General features: G+C 38.2%; 2 protein-coding genes across 2 annotated transcripts in view; one reads left to right on the top strand and one right to left on the bottom strand.

Moving 5' to 3' along the window:
* The window catches only part of prex1 (phosphatidylinositol-3,4,5-trisphosphate-dependent Rac exchange factor 1), a 92,944-nt gene extending 86,697 nt beyond the window's left edge, over positions 1–6,247 (bottom strand). The window contains exon 1 of the mRNA XM_048209920.1: positions 5,555–6,247. Within this exon, the coding sequence (XP_048065877.1) occupies positions 5,555–5,710 (156 nt within the window). The 5' untranslated portion in view covers positions 5,711–6,247. The remainder of the gene's footprint in view (positions 1–5,554) is intronic.
* Positions 6,248–10,551: 4,304 nt separating this feature from the next.
* Positions 10,552–12,835, top strand: tmem81 (transmembrane protein 81). Its single transcript, XM_048210338.1, has 2 exons — positions 10,552–10,741; positions 11,984–12,835. Exon 2 carries the CDS (start codon positions 12,023–12,025, stop codon positions 12,803–12,805), a length of 783 nt encoding a protein of 260 aa, XP_048066295.1. The 5' UTR covers positions 10,552–10,741; positions 11,984–12,022; the 3' UTR covers positions 12,806–12,835.
* The last annotated feature ends 1,345 nt before the right edge of the window (positions 12,836–14,180 follow it).

A 14,180-nucleotide genomic window follows, 5' to 3' on the forward strand; every position in this document is an offset into this window, starting at 1 on the left:
ATCACTGGTAGACGGTATAAACTACACATTCTACACTTGCAAAAGACTTTTTAAAAAATAAATAAATACTTTTATTCAGCAAGAATGCATTAAATTGGACAAACATGTAAATAAATGCTGTTCTTTTGAACTTTCTATTCATCTAAGAATCCTGAAAAAAAAATGTATCACAGTTTCCACAAAAATATTAAGTAGCATAACAGTTTTCGAGAAGAATAATAATAAGAAATGTCTCTTGAGCAGCAAATCAGCATATTAGAATGATTTCTGAAAGTAATGGCTGCTGAAAACGGGAATAAATTACATTTGAAATTATAAAATAGTTATTTAAATATGTATAAATGCAGCCTGTGAGAGGCTGTCCAAACTTTTAAACTTTAATATATATAGCATTAATATTTAATTACATTTATAGTAGATGTTTTACCAGTACCCGGTTTTATTTTGGAGGACCCTTAAAAGGAATGTATCAGACATATTTTTTCCTGCAAGCTGCCTTTGACATCATAACTCGCTAGTGAAAGGGACTTTTTTTGGGACTGCGCCAATCAGTGTTGTCTTGGTCCTGCGGTTCTCGAGTGATTAGTCACATTACAGATACGGCTCAGGTGACTAATTCAAAATTACCTCAGAACTGAGCGACTGTCATTGAGATAAATGGGAATGCTACTGTAGCATATCGTTCTTTTCCAAATATTATAGACGTCCTTGGGTGTTACAAACATCAGAAGAGTCATCAGAAACAACTCAAACTACAAAAGCACTTTTCCTTCAACTGTTCTTCCCTCAAGCGATACGTTATCAGAGTAGAACATGAGGAAACTCAACCCCCTCAACAAAACCAGTCACTCATCAGCATTAAAAAGGAAGCCATAATTAGCAACACTATCTCAGTGTTTGTTTGCTATCAGATGCTTGAACACAAGGAAAGGTCTACTTAACTAATTGAGCTCAGGAAAGTTAAGGAGATTCCTAAAATTCCTGGTGCTGGCTTGTGCCTCTGTGGCATGGTGGCTTATAACGCATGACTTGTTACAACTTTAAGACGGTGTTAATCTGACACTTTATAGGATAGAGGAGCGTAATCAGCAGAGCTTGTGACAGTCACGGCAAGAGCTCGCAGCTGCAGACTGTTTTAGTACAGGTGGCACTGCTGCCACTACTGATGATCATCAGTACTACTGAGCATCCGGAGGGTCTATGGGGGTGAGCGAACCAGAGTTTAACATGCAAAATGCTCAGCAACAAATCTTTACTTCCATCCGTGTTTCTAAATCACGTAGATTTTGGATCTTAGAGAGCAGGGTGGCCGATGGCTAATATATAGCCGATATATATATGATTTAACACTATTTAATTTAAAGATAGTAAAAACACAGATAGTAAAATTTCTATTTATTTTACATAATATTTACTAAATTAGAATAATAAAATAAAAGCTGACATGTTGGCCAAACAGAAAAACGTACTGGTCAATGCTAGTAATGAAAATGCCAAATATCTCTGCCTTGGCGATATAACGGACAGCCACTAATCGGGCACTTATATAAATATGCACTACTCAGACACACAGAGTGAAACGGGCTCAAAACAATCTTTAAATATAATTCACAATTGTCAATAGAGTTGCAGTTTAACCATAAAACATAAAATGCAGCAGTTTATCTAAGCTGAGGATAGTTTCCATAATTTGGCGGGCGCAGACGTCTACCCCGCTGAGCCATATGGCTCCTGGGTAGCTGGTTGTGACACTACGGTGCAGATCAGTTCTACAAAACTATTTATAACCCAGAAAGCTTATGCTTGTATTTCCCTCCTGCAAGGACTCAGACAGAGACATCATCAGCAAGCAGGAAGCACCAGGTTGACTTCCTCCTCCTGTTCCTCCATACATTCATGTCATCCTGTTTGGGTGAACAGTCTCTTGTACTTAGGAGCCCAGCTGGGCCACACCAACTAACAACAGCTGGACTGGCAGTAAAGACATCAGAGGGGGCACGGATCCCAACCCAACACAGGAAACGGATCCTCGGTCATATGCTAACACTGAGGCTCTTACATTTAGGAACTGAAAAGTTAATTGAATCATAAGCTTTTACTTTTTATGCCCCTGAGCAAGACATTTAACCCTCAGGATGCTTTCCTTGCAATTGGGTTACTAAATTGATGGTTTAAAATGTCTGTTAAATGGACGTTTGCTATAAAGGATTTACTATGGGCTCTGCTACAGACAAATACATTTGGTGCAACAAAAGCTTGCTTTCTTTTTGCCTTCACATGAATAATAATAATAAAAAAATGTCTTATAGCAATTGTCTCCTATGCTTTATGAAAATGTGCAGAAGAAATTTATGCTGGGTGGCAAGGATGCATTGATCAAAAGTGACAGTACAAAGAAATTTTTACAAAAGATGTTGATTTCAAATAAATACTGTTCTTTTGAACTTTCTATTCATCAAAGAATCCTGAAAAAAAGGTACCACAGTTTCCACAAAAATATTAAACTGCAGAACTGTATTAAACACTGATAATAATAAGAAATGTTTCTTGAACACCAAATTAGACTTGAGAAATGATGCTGAAAATTCAGCTTTGCATCACAGGAATAAATTCAATTTCAAAATGTATTACAATAGAAAACAGTTGTTTCAATTTGCAAAAATATTTCACAATATCACTGGTTTTTGATCAAATAAATGCAGCCTTGGTGAGCATAACAGACTTCTTTCAAAAGCATTAAAAATATCTTACTGACCCCAAACATTTGAATGGTAATGTATAAAATATTTCCTGCACTATTTTATGGAGTCCCACTTAAAAATAAAATGTAGTAATAAATTATTAATTTAATAATACAAATATAAATATGTATGTATTAAATGGACAAATGAATCGACATTTAAAATTGCTTGTTTACATAAAATAAATAAGCAAATAAATTAAAAACATTTAATTCATGGTTTAACATTTTTTAATACAAATGCAAAAAGCATATGCCAGCTGCTTCTTTTTGTCCATTTGTCAATAAAGTAAAAAAAAAAAAAAAAAATACTATTGGACAGGGAGCAGGAGCAACTAATGAACTTTTGACACACCCCCTCCCCACTTGAAGTAGATGTAAGATGGACTTTCACTGGACAGTATTACAAAACATGGAAATTTTCAATATGTGCGGTTAGTATGTTGTCCAACCTGAACTCTTAATCCGTCACACGTTTAGTAATCTCTGATCTAAAATTCAAAATGCAACAGAAAAGATTGGGCCAAAAAAGGACTCTTATGGGAATCTGATTCTGCCAGCCATTTATGAAATTACAGCCCGGTTTATTCCTTTATTAAACCATGACATTATCCTTTATTAATATCTGTTTGAGAGTCCTTGTGGAATTCCACAGATAAACAAATGCAAAAAGAGCCATTCAGAGAGCGACAAAGTCACAGTCCTGAAACCTTTCGGTCTAATATAAATTATCTGGGTATCTCACATATATATCTAAACAAATTCATGAGGCAATTATCAGTCTCCCTAGAGTGTGGCAGCCAGTGACGTTTGGCATGACAGTGCGTGCTGACAAAAGAACATAAAGACCACCTAGCGTGCCAGCCATGAGTTGAAAGGCAGAAGACTTTGATACTGATCTCAAGCACAACCTTGTTTTTCGCACTGAGGCCCTTGGAAAGCCAGAGACGCTGAATGACAAAGTGGTTTCCTCTCCCTTTCACCTGATGCACCACCGTCCGCTTCGCTTCACCTGCGTCAACACATCTTGACGAGAGGCCGTCAGGTGCATCTGCAGGGACTAATTTGATTGGTCTCGCTTCACTTAATGCTTCCAGATCAGATAACATCAGACACACCGCTAGGGAGATGAAACCCTCTGAGACTCGGCATATGAGAGGGGCCTATGATTCTTCCCATATGCAGAGAAAGAACAATAACTAGGGCAAGTGAACCCATCCTCTCTCAGAAACCCAAGAGAGTGCCATTTACTTAAATCTTTAACTGCCACAGCCGGCTCGACGTCATCAATTGGCAGCTTCCTCACAAAGCCACTGTACTCCGGGAGATTAACAGGCCAATATGATTATGAAGGATTGTTATAAAACTGGTTTAATACTGTAAGGCTGCTTATCCCTCATTGGCATGTTTGTAAAACCTCTCTAGTTCCTTTGATCCTGTTAAATTTATCCCAGGATCAAGAGGTTTTGGAGCAGGGAAAATGTGCTGGTGTGGAATGTGAGAAATGCACAAATGCTGAAAAAAATTTTTTTTTAATAACTAATGCTAAACTAGTTTTAAAAACCTACACTATGTAGGGAAGGTTGGAAAATGAATGTGTTTATGATCGTCTATTCTCTAATCCAGGCAAGCTATGTCATGATCTGATGCTAATCAGAGCAAGAAAACACTTGTCAAGTATGCCAAATCACTATCTGGAGATTTCAAACACTCTCTGTATTTATTTACTTACTTTACATATTTTATCAGTGCAGGGTCAGTGATGCCCCAGGAGGGGTGTCACTAGGACACATTCTCTGGGCTGAGAGGGATTGTATGCTGATGAGCTCAACCAGGTCTTATCAAAAGACAAAAGTTACAGGGGGATTTTACTGGCTATTGCCCTGAAGACCATGAGTCGCTGCTGTTTTTATGAGGCAGAGCTTATAAAAGGAAATGGCACATGACCAGGAAATACACCAATTTAAGTTAAAGCTTGTTTGAATTACTAAAAAGACAGTAAAAGTGACAGACTCTTGTTTCTCGATTTGAGAGTGTTCACAGAGTCATCTCTGAAAACTGTAGACCAGAAAAGTACAACCGATAACATCGCCCAATAAACGTAAAACAGTCAACCAGAGGTATGAGTAAGAAGGTTCAAGGTGGCACGTAATATTAATTTGGGTTTGTTTTAAACCAACAAAGTTATGAGAATATGGATTTAGAAAACTAATTATGATTAATAGGATTTTCAGCTCCTTTTTAAAGAAAGAAAACAACAAATGTAATGCATGTTGTATGTAAGTTGTAGAACTGTATGTGACTGACATAACAAAATAAGTGCTACTTTGAGTTTAAAAGTGTCTTTAATGAAATTAATGATGGAAGGTGAGCCTTATTAGTGGGGCTGTATGAGTAAAAAAAAGCATACAAAAAAAAAACGTTGGGAAACACCGAGTTTTAAACACCCACTGGAGGAGGAACATTCACGTCCTTGCAAAGCATCAGTGACAAAAGCCCCCAAGAAGTCCCTTTGCAAAACAGCCCCCTGTGCTTTATGTTTTGTTATTTATGAAATGTCACTAACAAAAAACTAGCCAAAACCATTTGTTTTAGAAGGGCTGTCTGGTTCACGTATTCTCCCTCTTCCTCTTTCTTGACGACAGTACAGTGACTTAAACACAGCTTGACAGCTTCACCAGTGCCCGTTATCTCAAGTTTATGAGCCTGTAAACGAGACTGTAACAATAACCGCGCGACTGCAACATGTAACCAGGCACATGGGTGCTCAAACTGCAACACTCAGAGAGTTTTGGGATCGAACCCAGTACTTACCGACTGCAGAAATGCCAAATTTCTCACGTAATCCCGTTCAGTGTTCAATATCTCATTTAAAACGCACAGTCTCAGACGAAACTGACGGTCCGAGTCCTTGCTGCTTAGATCCCCGTTTTCTTGTTGACTGTCCTCCTCGGTGTTTATTTTGCTCATTTTTATAACCGCTTTGAGAGAAGCGCCTCCAAACAAACTAATATATATCTGCCAGTTGTTTGAAAACTGAGGTGAAGATGTGGTAATTAATCCATTTAATCCGTCGCGCGTTGCCTGCACGCAACCTCGCGACAGGATGCGGCAGAGGAAAATGTTATATTGAAACTGAAGAAACTTCTGTAAAAGTATTAACGCGCAACATCGAAGTCAACCGCAAGGCAATTTGCATATCATTAAAAACACTTTCCGTAAATCTGAAACGTTGCCCACCGGGTGCCTGCAGTGTAAATGAAGAAAGTGGCCAGAGGAGCCAAATGATGTGGAGACTGGGAGTGCACGTGAAACGATCAGTAACCATGAAATCCCTGGCAAAACCGTGCAGTGAACGCCGAAGTAGCGAGTTCACGAGTGCTCAGTGTGCACTAGCCTATACACGAAAAGTGAGACGGCTGTGGGAGCTGTAGAGAGAGAAGCGAGTCTGCTGCGCTGAGGGACCGTCTGCAAGTTGCAGCGCATGAACAATCACGTCTTCATTGAACTGATGAACTGATATCCCTTCCGATCTTTAGATGATAGTTCCTTTTGATCTCTGGCCCCATGTCGTATTTAAAAAGTTTTACAAAAATAAAAATGAATAGCACTTTTGGTATGTAGACTATTGTTAAAATTATGTTCACTAACATGAAAACTCTAGACATCATATCTTCTAGAAAAGCAGGTAGCTTATGGAGCAGGTCGCCTTTTCATGAGCGCCGCCATATTGATATCGATTAGCACGTACAAGCATGAAATACCAACATCAAATAATAAAGTTAGGAATTATTCCAACTGTTATAGTGAGAGAAACAAATATGGTGTGAAACAGAAGAAGTTACTACACAGACTTCTTGCATCCAGGCCAACAGGTGTCAGTATAAAATCGGAATCCAGCTACATTAAAGTCACCATGAAATCAAAATTGGCATTTTTTTTTTTTTTTTGCAGTATTTATTATAAATGATTTATCAGTGGCCTGTGCACATCATTGTTAATTATTCATTTTATTAACAATTTTTTTTATTCATGTGCCCTCAAAATATTTAATCAAAACAGCTTCCCTCTCTCTCACAGCAACATCTCTTCTCTGTTGACGTGTTTACTGGCATCAGGGCGGGACCAGAGCCGTAACCACCACAGACATAGGCTGCGTCCGAAAACCTATGTAGCTGACTTGCTGCCTCGCTGCCTTATCAAGCAATGACTTGTAAGGCAGCGTTTGTGCATTAAGTGCACCTCATGAAACGGATTTTCGGACAGACTTCTGAGGCAGTGTAACAGTTTAATGATCTTACGCAATATAGCGCAAGCTTTGGTGAGAACTAAACAAATATTTAATTACTACAGTAGTAATTTCTTGCTAGAAATTACATCAAAAGTGGAAAATGTTGGTCAAAAATGTACATTTACTCACAAACTGGCGAGCAAACTTTCGGATGCCATCTTTATTTTACTAGCTCAACTGTCACAGAATGGAAAGCACAGGATTGTGTGATATCAAAGGCAGCTATGGATACATCCATGCTGCCTTGAAAATTCGATCAGATGAAGGGATCTCAAGAAACAGGACATTGGATTCAGACGTGCCTTGATGCCTTCCTACCTTGAAATGTGTCCTCCGAAGGCAGCATTTTCCAGTTTTCGGACGCAGCCATAGAGTACCTCAGAGATTATGTGTTTTTGTAGGCAAAACCCGGAAGCGAGTTAGCATTTTAGAACTTCCGGTTCCATCACCATAAAGTCTATGGGTTTTTTGAATGGGTTTTTGCTAAAACGCCTGAAATAAGGTATGTGGTTAACAAAGCCTCTAAAGATTTTCTCGTTTTGATCTATGATATAAAACACACCAGTTATAACCCGCTTGTGATTTTTTAAACCTTTATTGTGTCTTAAAAACGGCGGTTGCTAACAAGTTGCTAAAAGGGACTACTTCCTTTGGCGGGGACTTTAGACGTCATCATTAAAAACGGAACATTTGGACAGCATTTCTCATGAAAAAGTGGACAAGTATTCATACACAGCACAGATCATAATCAGCGAGCATGTTTTTAAATAAAGCAGTTTGAGGAAGTTTGGTGGTGGTGAAGTTGATCCGCGACCATGGTGTGCTGTAGTCCGTTTATAGCCTACTGTTAGCTTTTTATATCTAACGACTTTATTTAGGCTTCAAAATGTATAAATGTTGTGTTAACTTGTAAAGATTATCTTGATAGACAAAACGTGTAAGTGTCACAACCCTTTGTTAAACACAGAGCTTATTTTTTGTGATTTTTCAAAAGTCTACGGGAAAAATGCATAGGCTTTTGATCGAGGGAACCTGTACGCCGCTAACTTCCGGGTTAGCCTACAAAAACACGTCATCTCTGAGGTACTCTATTGTGGGGGACAAGTCCCCCCCAATATTTGAAATTCTTGCACTGCTCTGCTGCACTTCTGCATGTTGTTATGATGACAAAAAGGTTTAAAAGTAAAATTTTTAGTCTGGTCTGCCTCAGCAGTCTAAAAACGCTCGTCAATGTCAAAATGATTGAGATAGTCAATCAAATTAAAAAGTAGGTGGGGTTTACATTCTCTTTTTGCTCGTGCACACAGTCTTCACAGCGCAGATGGGCGATTGACGCCGTTGCGGAGGTTCTATTTTTCTGGTAAAATCATAAAACAAATGCACACAAACGTGTCCCTGCTCTTGATATACAACCATTGATGGACATCTTTGATTTTAATGAGGAAAAAAAAAAAAATGCGACGATGGATTAGAACATGCAACCTTTGATACTGTTAACAAAAAATTTACCACCAGACCACTAGGGAATTCAAATGTTTTTTACGGATCTATGTATTTATTCACTAAATTGAAGAATCTGGGAACTAACAATATATTGCATTATGAAACATCCTGTCAATCACATTAGGCTGGTTCAAGATGCATCGGCGCTGACCGATCGGTGTATGTACGTCACAGTCACGTGGCGTCGGCGCTGTCTCAAGTCGGACAAAATTTCTTAACAGCATGCACTGCTTCAAGTCAGCCGCCGATCGGTCTGTGCGGCGCTGCATCAAGTCGAACAAACCTAAGATCTCAGTAGCAAACCACATGATCCAATCATCCAATCAATTCCCAACAGACAAAATCAAGTCCCGCCCTACATTTTTTCTTGTTAAAAAAAGCCACTTTCCTCAGATATTCATCAAAATAGGCAAGAAAAGATTATCGCAACTTCCATTTCATGTTAAATTTAAGGCTGTCTTCAAACTTGCATACTTCTCTACTAGGTGAAAAACAGTATGTGAAAAAAGTAGGCCTATGTCCAAATTCACAATAATCATAAAATGTTAAGATGACGAGATTCTAAAGTGTGTATCTAATGGACACTTTACTACCCCATAGGGCCAGAGGGAGGAGAAGTTGTGAATGGCTATGTAGCAATGCAACTGGCCCTGTCCCAAATGGCACTCACGGTCTTCCTCTGAGTCCGCACTTTTCTGACGTAATGCCGCTTTGACTGTCAGGAAGAAATCTGCTGCAGATGTGCAAAAGTGTGCATCTAGGGCACTTGACAGCAAAGGGGGGCGCTCGTGAGACCTAAAATGACAAATGGGACACTCTGCGCTCTCTTGAACAGACACGTGCAGTTGTGCACGCGGCAGCCATTGTAAGTCCACAAGACTGTAAGTGCATATGAAGTTTGCCATATAGGACAGGACCACTCACGCTGGAATTGTAGGTCACATGACAATGAAAACATGACAAATATAGTATGTCAAAATTACACTCATACTACACACATTCATAGTATCTAGAATGTACTATTTGTAAAGCAAGTATTTATAAAAAAAGCACTTCTATAGCCCAAATAAAAATTAAGTGCAAATTCAATAGGCTAATAAAAGAAAAAAATAAAGTGGAAATAAACACTAATATCTATCCAATTTAATCATTAATTTAATCAAATGCAATAAAAAAAAGAAAAAAAAAGAAAAGATGTTTCACTGTCTACATGGAATGTAGCATCCCTGCAGTTTAAAGGGACAGTTCACACAAAAATGAAAATTCTGTCATTTATTACTCACCCTCATGCCGTTCCATGCCTGTAAAAATAAGATTATTATTTATTTATTTATATATTTTTTTTGTATTTAGCAGAAGAAAGAAAGTAATTCAGGTTTGGAATGGCATGGGTGAGTAGAAATGATTGTTTGTTCTGATGCACAGAAGACTGTCAAGGCTTTGTTTGTACAGTCTGTGCCCTTGAGGTGATGCTTCCTCAGCATGACAAACAGCCATCAGAGCTTATCCACATCCTGTTTACACCATCACAAAAGACTAAAACCAAGAGTACAGTTCTCTTATCTCACACACACGCTAACATATTTGGTCACCAAACCACCAAATGAATGGACAAAACGTAAAAGGTAAGAATTATTCGTTGGCCTGGTTTGAATCACTATTACCCCGCAGGAGTCTCTCAGCTCTAGGCATTTCATAGCTGTCTGACATTTGAGAGGTGTCAATAACCGCTGGTTCTGCTTTACTTGGCTTGAGCTACTGCCCACACCAACTCAACATAGTAGCCCACTAGAGTTGCCACTTTATGCTTTAACGTAACTTAAATATTACTGTTTAACAGTAACTTAAATTAATATGAGTGACACGCAGATAATATAATCAACAGATTACGTATTTTACTACAAACTACACCCGTAACGTAAACTAGCCTGTTTAATCACACCGCATACGTTTCGTGAGACCGAGCGCCATCTTGTGGCAAGATGGAATACAAACGTTGTAAGAAAATAAAAACATGATTATTTTCAAACGAAAACAAATAAATCGATGTTTTAGCACAAACCTCAGTTATTTAAAGCGCACGTGAAAGACTCAACTAATGAACATAAAGTTAGGCTATATGAGGTTATTAAAAGAATGCAAAATAGAATCTCAAAGGTTGAGAATTTTTTTTTAGTTTCTCACATCTTTTGAACACACCAACGAAGGTAAGACAAACCTATTTTTGTTTTGAACGATAACTGAAAATATCAAAATATCACCCCATCATAATAAGTGCAAAATATCAGTTTGGAGCATAAATATTCTGATAAAGGTTCCTCATTGAAAATTGATTAGTTTAGGCTTAAAATTCAGGTAATAAATAAATAAATAAACAAATTAATTAATTTGAAAAAGGATAAAGGATGCAAAGGATATTGAATATATTTAATATATATAATTGATTTTATATTAATTATAATCGATATTGATAATATAATAATTGATATTATATTATTGTATTTAAAAATGAATAATAAACACTTTTTAAAATTAAAGTATGTATTAATTTAAAGTGTTAGTTCACCCAAAAATGAAAATTCTGTAATTTATTACTTACCCTCATGTCCACACCCGTAAGACCTTCGTTAATCTTCGGAACACAAATTAAGATATTTTAGTTGAAATCCGATGGCTCCGTGAGGCCTCCATAGGGAGCAATGACACTTCCTCTCTCAAGATCCATAAAGGTACTAAAAACATATTTAAATCAGTTCATGTGAGTACAGTGGTTCAATAATAATATTATAAAGTGACGAGAATATTTTTGGTGCACCAAAAAAACTAAATAACGACTTATTTAGTGATGGCCGATTTCAAAACACTGCTTCAGGAAGCATCGGAGCACAAATGAATCAGTGTATCGAATCATGATTCGGATCGCGTGTCAGACTGCCAACGGCTGAAATCACGTGACTTTGGCGCTCCGAACTGCGGATTCGACACACTAATTAATTTATGATCCGATGCTTCCTGAAGCAGTGTTTTGAAATCGGCCATCACTAAATAAGTCGTTATTTAGGTTTTTTTTTTGGTGCACCAAAAATATTCTCGTCGCTTTATAATATTAATATTGGACCACTGTACTCACATGAACGGATTTAAATATGTTTTTAGTACCTTTATGGATCTTGAGAGAAGAAATGTTATTGCTCCCTATGGAGGCCTCACGGAGCCATCGGATTTCAACTAAAATATCTTAATTTGTGTTCCGAAGATTAACGAAGGTCTGGAACAGCATGAGGGTAAGTAATAAATGACATTATTTTCATTTTTGGGTGAACTAACCCTTTAATTCAGATAAGCTAATGATATGTGTATAAAATGATTAAAATTACTTAAAAAAAAAAATTATAATTCTTAATAAACATATGGTAGTATAGATTCTCATTCTGAACATCCTCTGATAGCTTGGCTGGCCGCTGCTCCTCTTCTATGTGTAAAGTTTCATGGCTCGCTCAGCACTTTGGCTGGTGTTGCTGTACTGCACACTCCTGCATTCCCCCAGCTACTGTAGCACTTTAACCAAAGCCGACCTGGAAGAACTGGAGAAGATCAGCACCTGGGTCATCAAACGCAGCTTTCCTTGCAGTACCACCTGTGGGCTTGGCATTCGTACTCAAGAGCTCTGCCCTATCAGGGGGACCAGAAACATCTCCAGCACTTCCTGCAAGCTGAGGACCGTCCGCTGCCTAGACACGTGGCAGTGTGGACTGAAGACCCAAACAGCAACTGCAGGTCAGCGTCTGGTGCTTGACTGCTTAGAGGAAGTGATGGAAGCCATGGGCCGCTTTGCTTTTGTGGTGTCTTGGCGCTTCGCCCGTGGAGTCATCACCTCTGATGACTCGTTATTCACCCGCTATGAAGTCCTCAGACTGGACAAAGTGGTGCTAGACCCTCTCAGGGAAGAGGATTCTGGGACATACCGCTGTGACGTACTGGACACAGACAAACGAAGAGTGAAGAGAATGTATAAAGGGGTGAAGGTGTTATCTCCCAATGAACTGAATTTAGACTTTGCTAAAGGTCTGATTCATTGGGAAGACCCTGAGAGCCTGATTTCTAACATCACTACCACAGGAAACATGTATCCCAGCAGCACTGTCCGAAACATGGCGTTGATAAGCGTGTCCATATCTGCTGTTATGGCGGCGGTCATCTTTCTACTCTTGTGGGGTTTATACCGAAGAAGACCCAGAAGAACAGCTCAACTTTCCCAGGACAACATTTGAATGATTAAAAAGTCAGATTTCATTTTTCAATCATAAGTCACTGATTAATAGATGTGTTAAGAACAAATCTGACCATGACACAAACGCATGGGATTGAAAAACATGTTCAAACTACATTGTACTATTTATAGAGCAGAGCTGTTAATGAACTGTTTATAAGGGATTCACATGCACATTTGTGTACAAAGAGACAAACAGATCACTTCATCAACCATGGGTCAAGGGGTCACAGGTTCCAAATTTGGATCCCAGTAAATTATGCTAAGGTCCTTAAAGGATTAGTCCACTTTCAAATTAAAATTTCCTGATAATTTACTCACCCCCATGTCATCCAAGATCTCCATGTCCTTCTTTCTTCAGTCGAAAAGAAATTAAGGTTTTTGATGAAAACATTCCAGGATTTTTCTCCTTATAGTGGACTTCAATGGAGGTCAAAATTACAGTTTCAGTGCAGCTTCAAAGGGCTTTAAACGATACCAGACGAGGAAGCTAAACGATCTGTCATTTTCTAAAAAAAAAATAAAATAAAAAATTATATACGTTTTAACCATAGATGCTCGAACTCTCTTCTCTATTAAAATTCCAGCAGTGTAAGATGCTGCTAAGTCTATAAAGTTTGAACTAATTGTTATATACTTGCACTAGCATATTGTATACGACAATTTAGTTCAAACTTTGACCTGTGGAGGGCAGTAATACACTTAGCAGTGTCTACACTGCTGAAATTCTAATAGAGAAGAAGAAGAAGAGAGCTAGTTCAAGACGAGCGTCTATGGTTAAAACATATATAATTTTATTTTTTTTTTTAGAAAATAACTGATCGTTACACTAGATAAGATTATTATTATTATTCCTCGTCTGGTATCATTTAAAGCCCTTTGAAGCTGCAGTGAAACTGTAATTTTGACCTTCAACTGTCTGGAGGCCATTGAAGTCCATTTTACGGAGAATAATCCTGGAACGTTTTCATCAAAAACCTTAATTTCTTTTCGACTGAAGAGAGAAGGACATGAACATCTTGGATGACATGGGGGTGAGTAAATTATCTGGAAAATTTTATTTGAAAGTGAACTAATCCTTTAAAGGTGCAATAGGTGATTCTCTACAGAAACATTTTTGTTATACTGGTTGAAAGTCTTCTCATATCCTGATAGCAATCACAAGCGGTATCAATGTATTTTTCATAAATATCGTCTGTGGAAAGCATAGGACCATAAAATGTTTGTCCAATCCTTGCATTCGGTCCAAATTAAATGATAGCATGTGTTCTCTGTCAGTCAACGTGTGTTTGCATTCCACTGCGCAGCCCGTTTCACGCAGACATCAAACGTCACCAACACGTTCACGTACGCTGTGCAGACAGCTAGAATGGCGG

The sequence above is a fragment of the Megalobrama amblycephala genome, linkage group LG12 (assembly GCF_018812025.1).
Source record: "Megalobrama amblycephala isolate DHTTF-2021 linkage group LG12, ASM1881202v1, whole genome shotgun sequence".
NCBI classification, from domain to species: domain Eukaryota; kingdom Metazoa; phylum Chordata; class Actinopteri; order Cypriniformes; family Xenocyprididae; genus Megalobrama; species Megalobrama amblycephala.

Bases quoted from the DNA above. Each gene is read 5' to 3' on its own strand.
- tmem81 (XM_048210338.1), top strand. From the start codon at position 12,023: ATGGCTCGCTCAGCACTTTGGCTGGTGTTGCTGTACTGCACACTCCTG.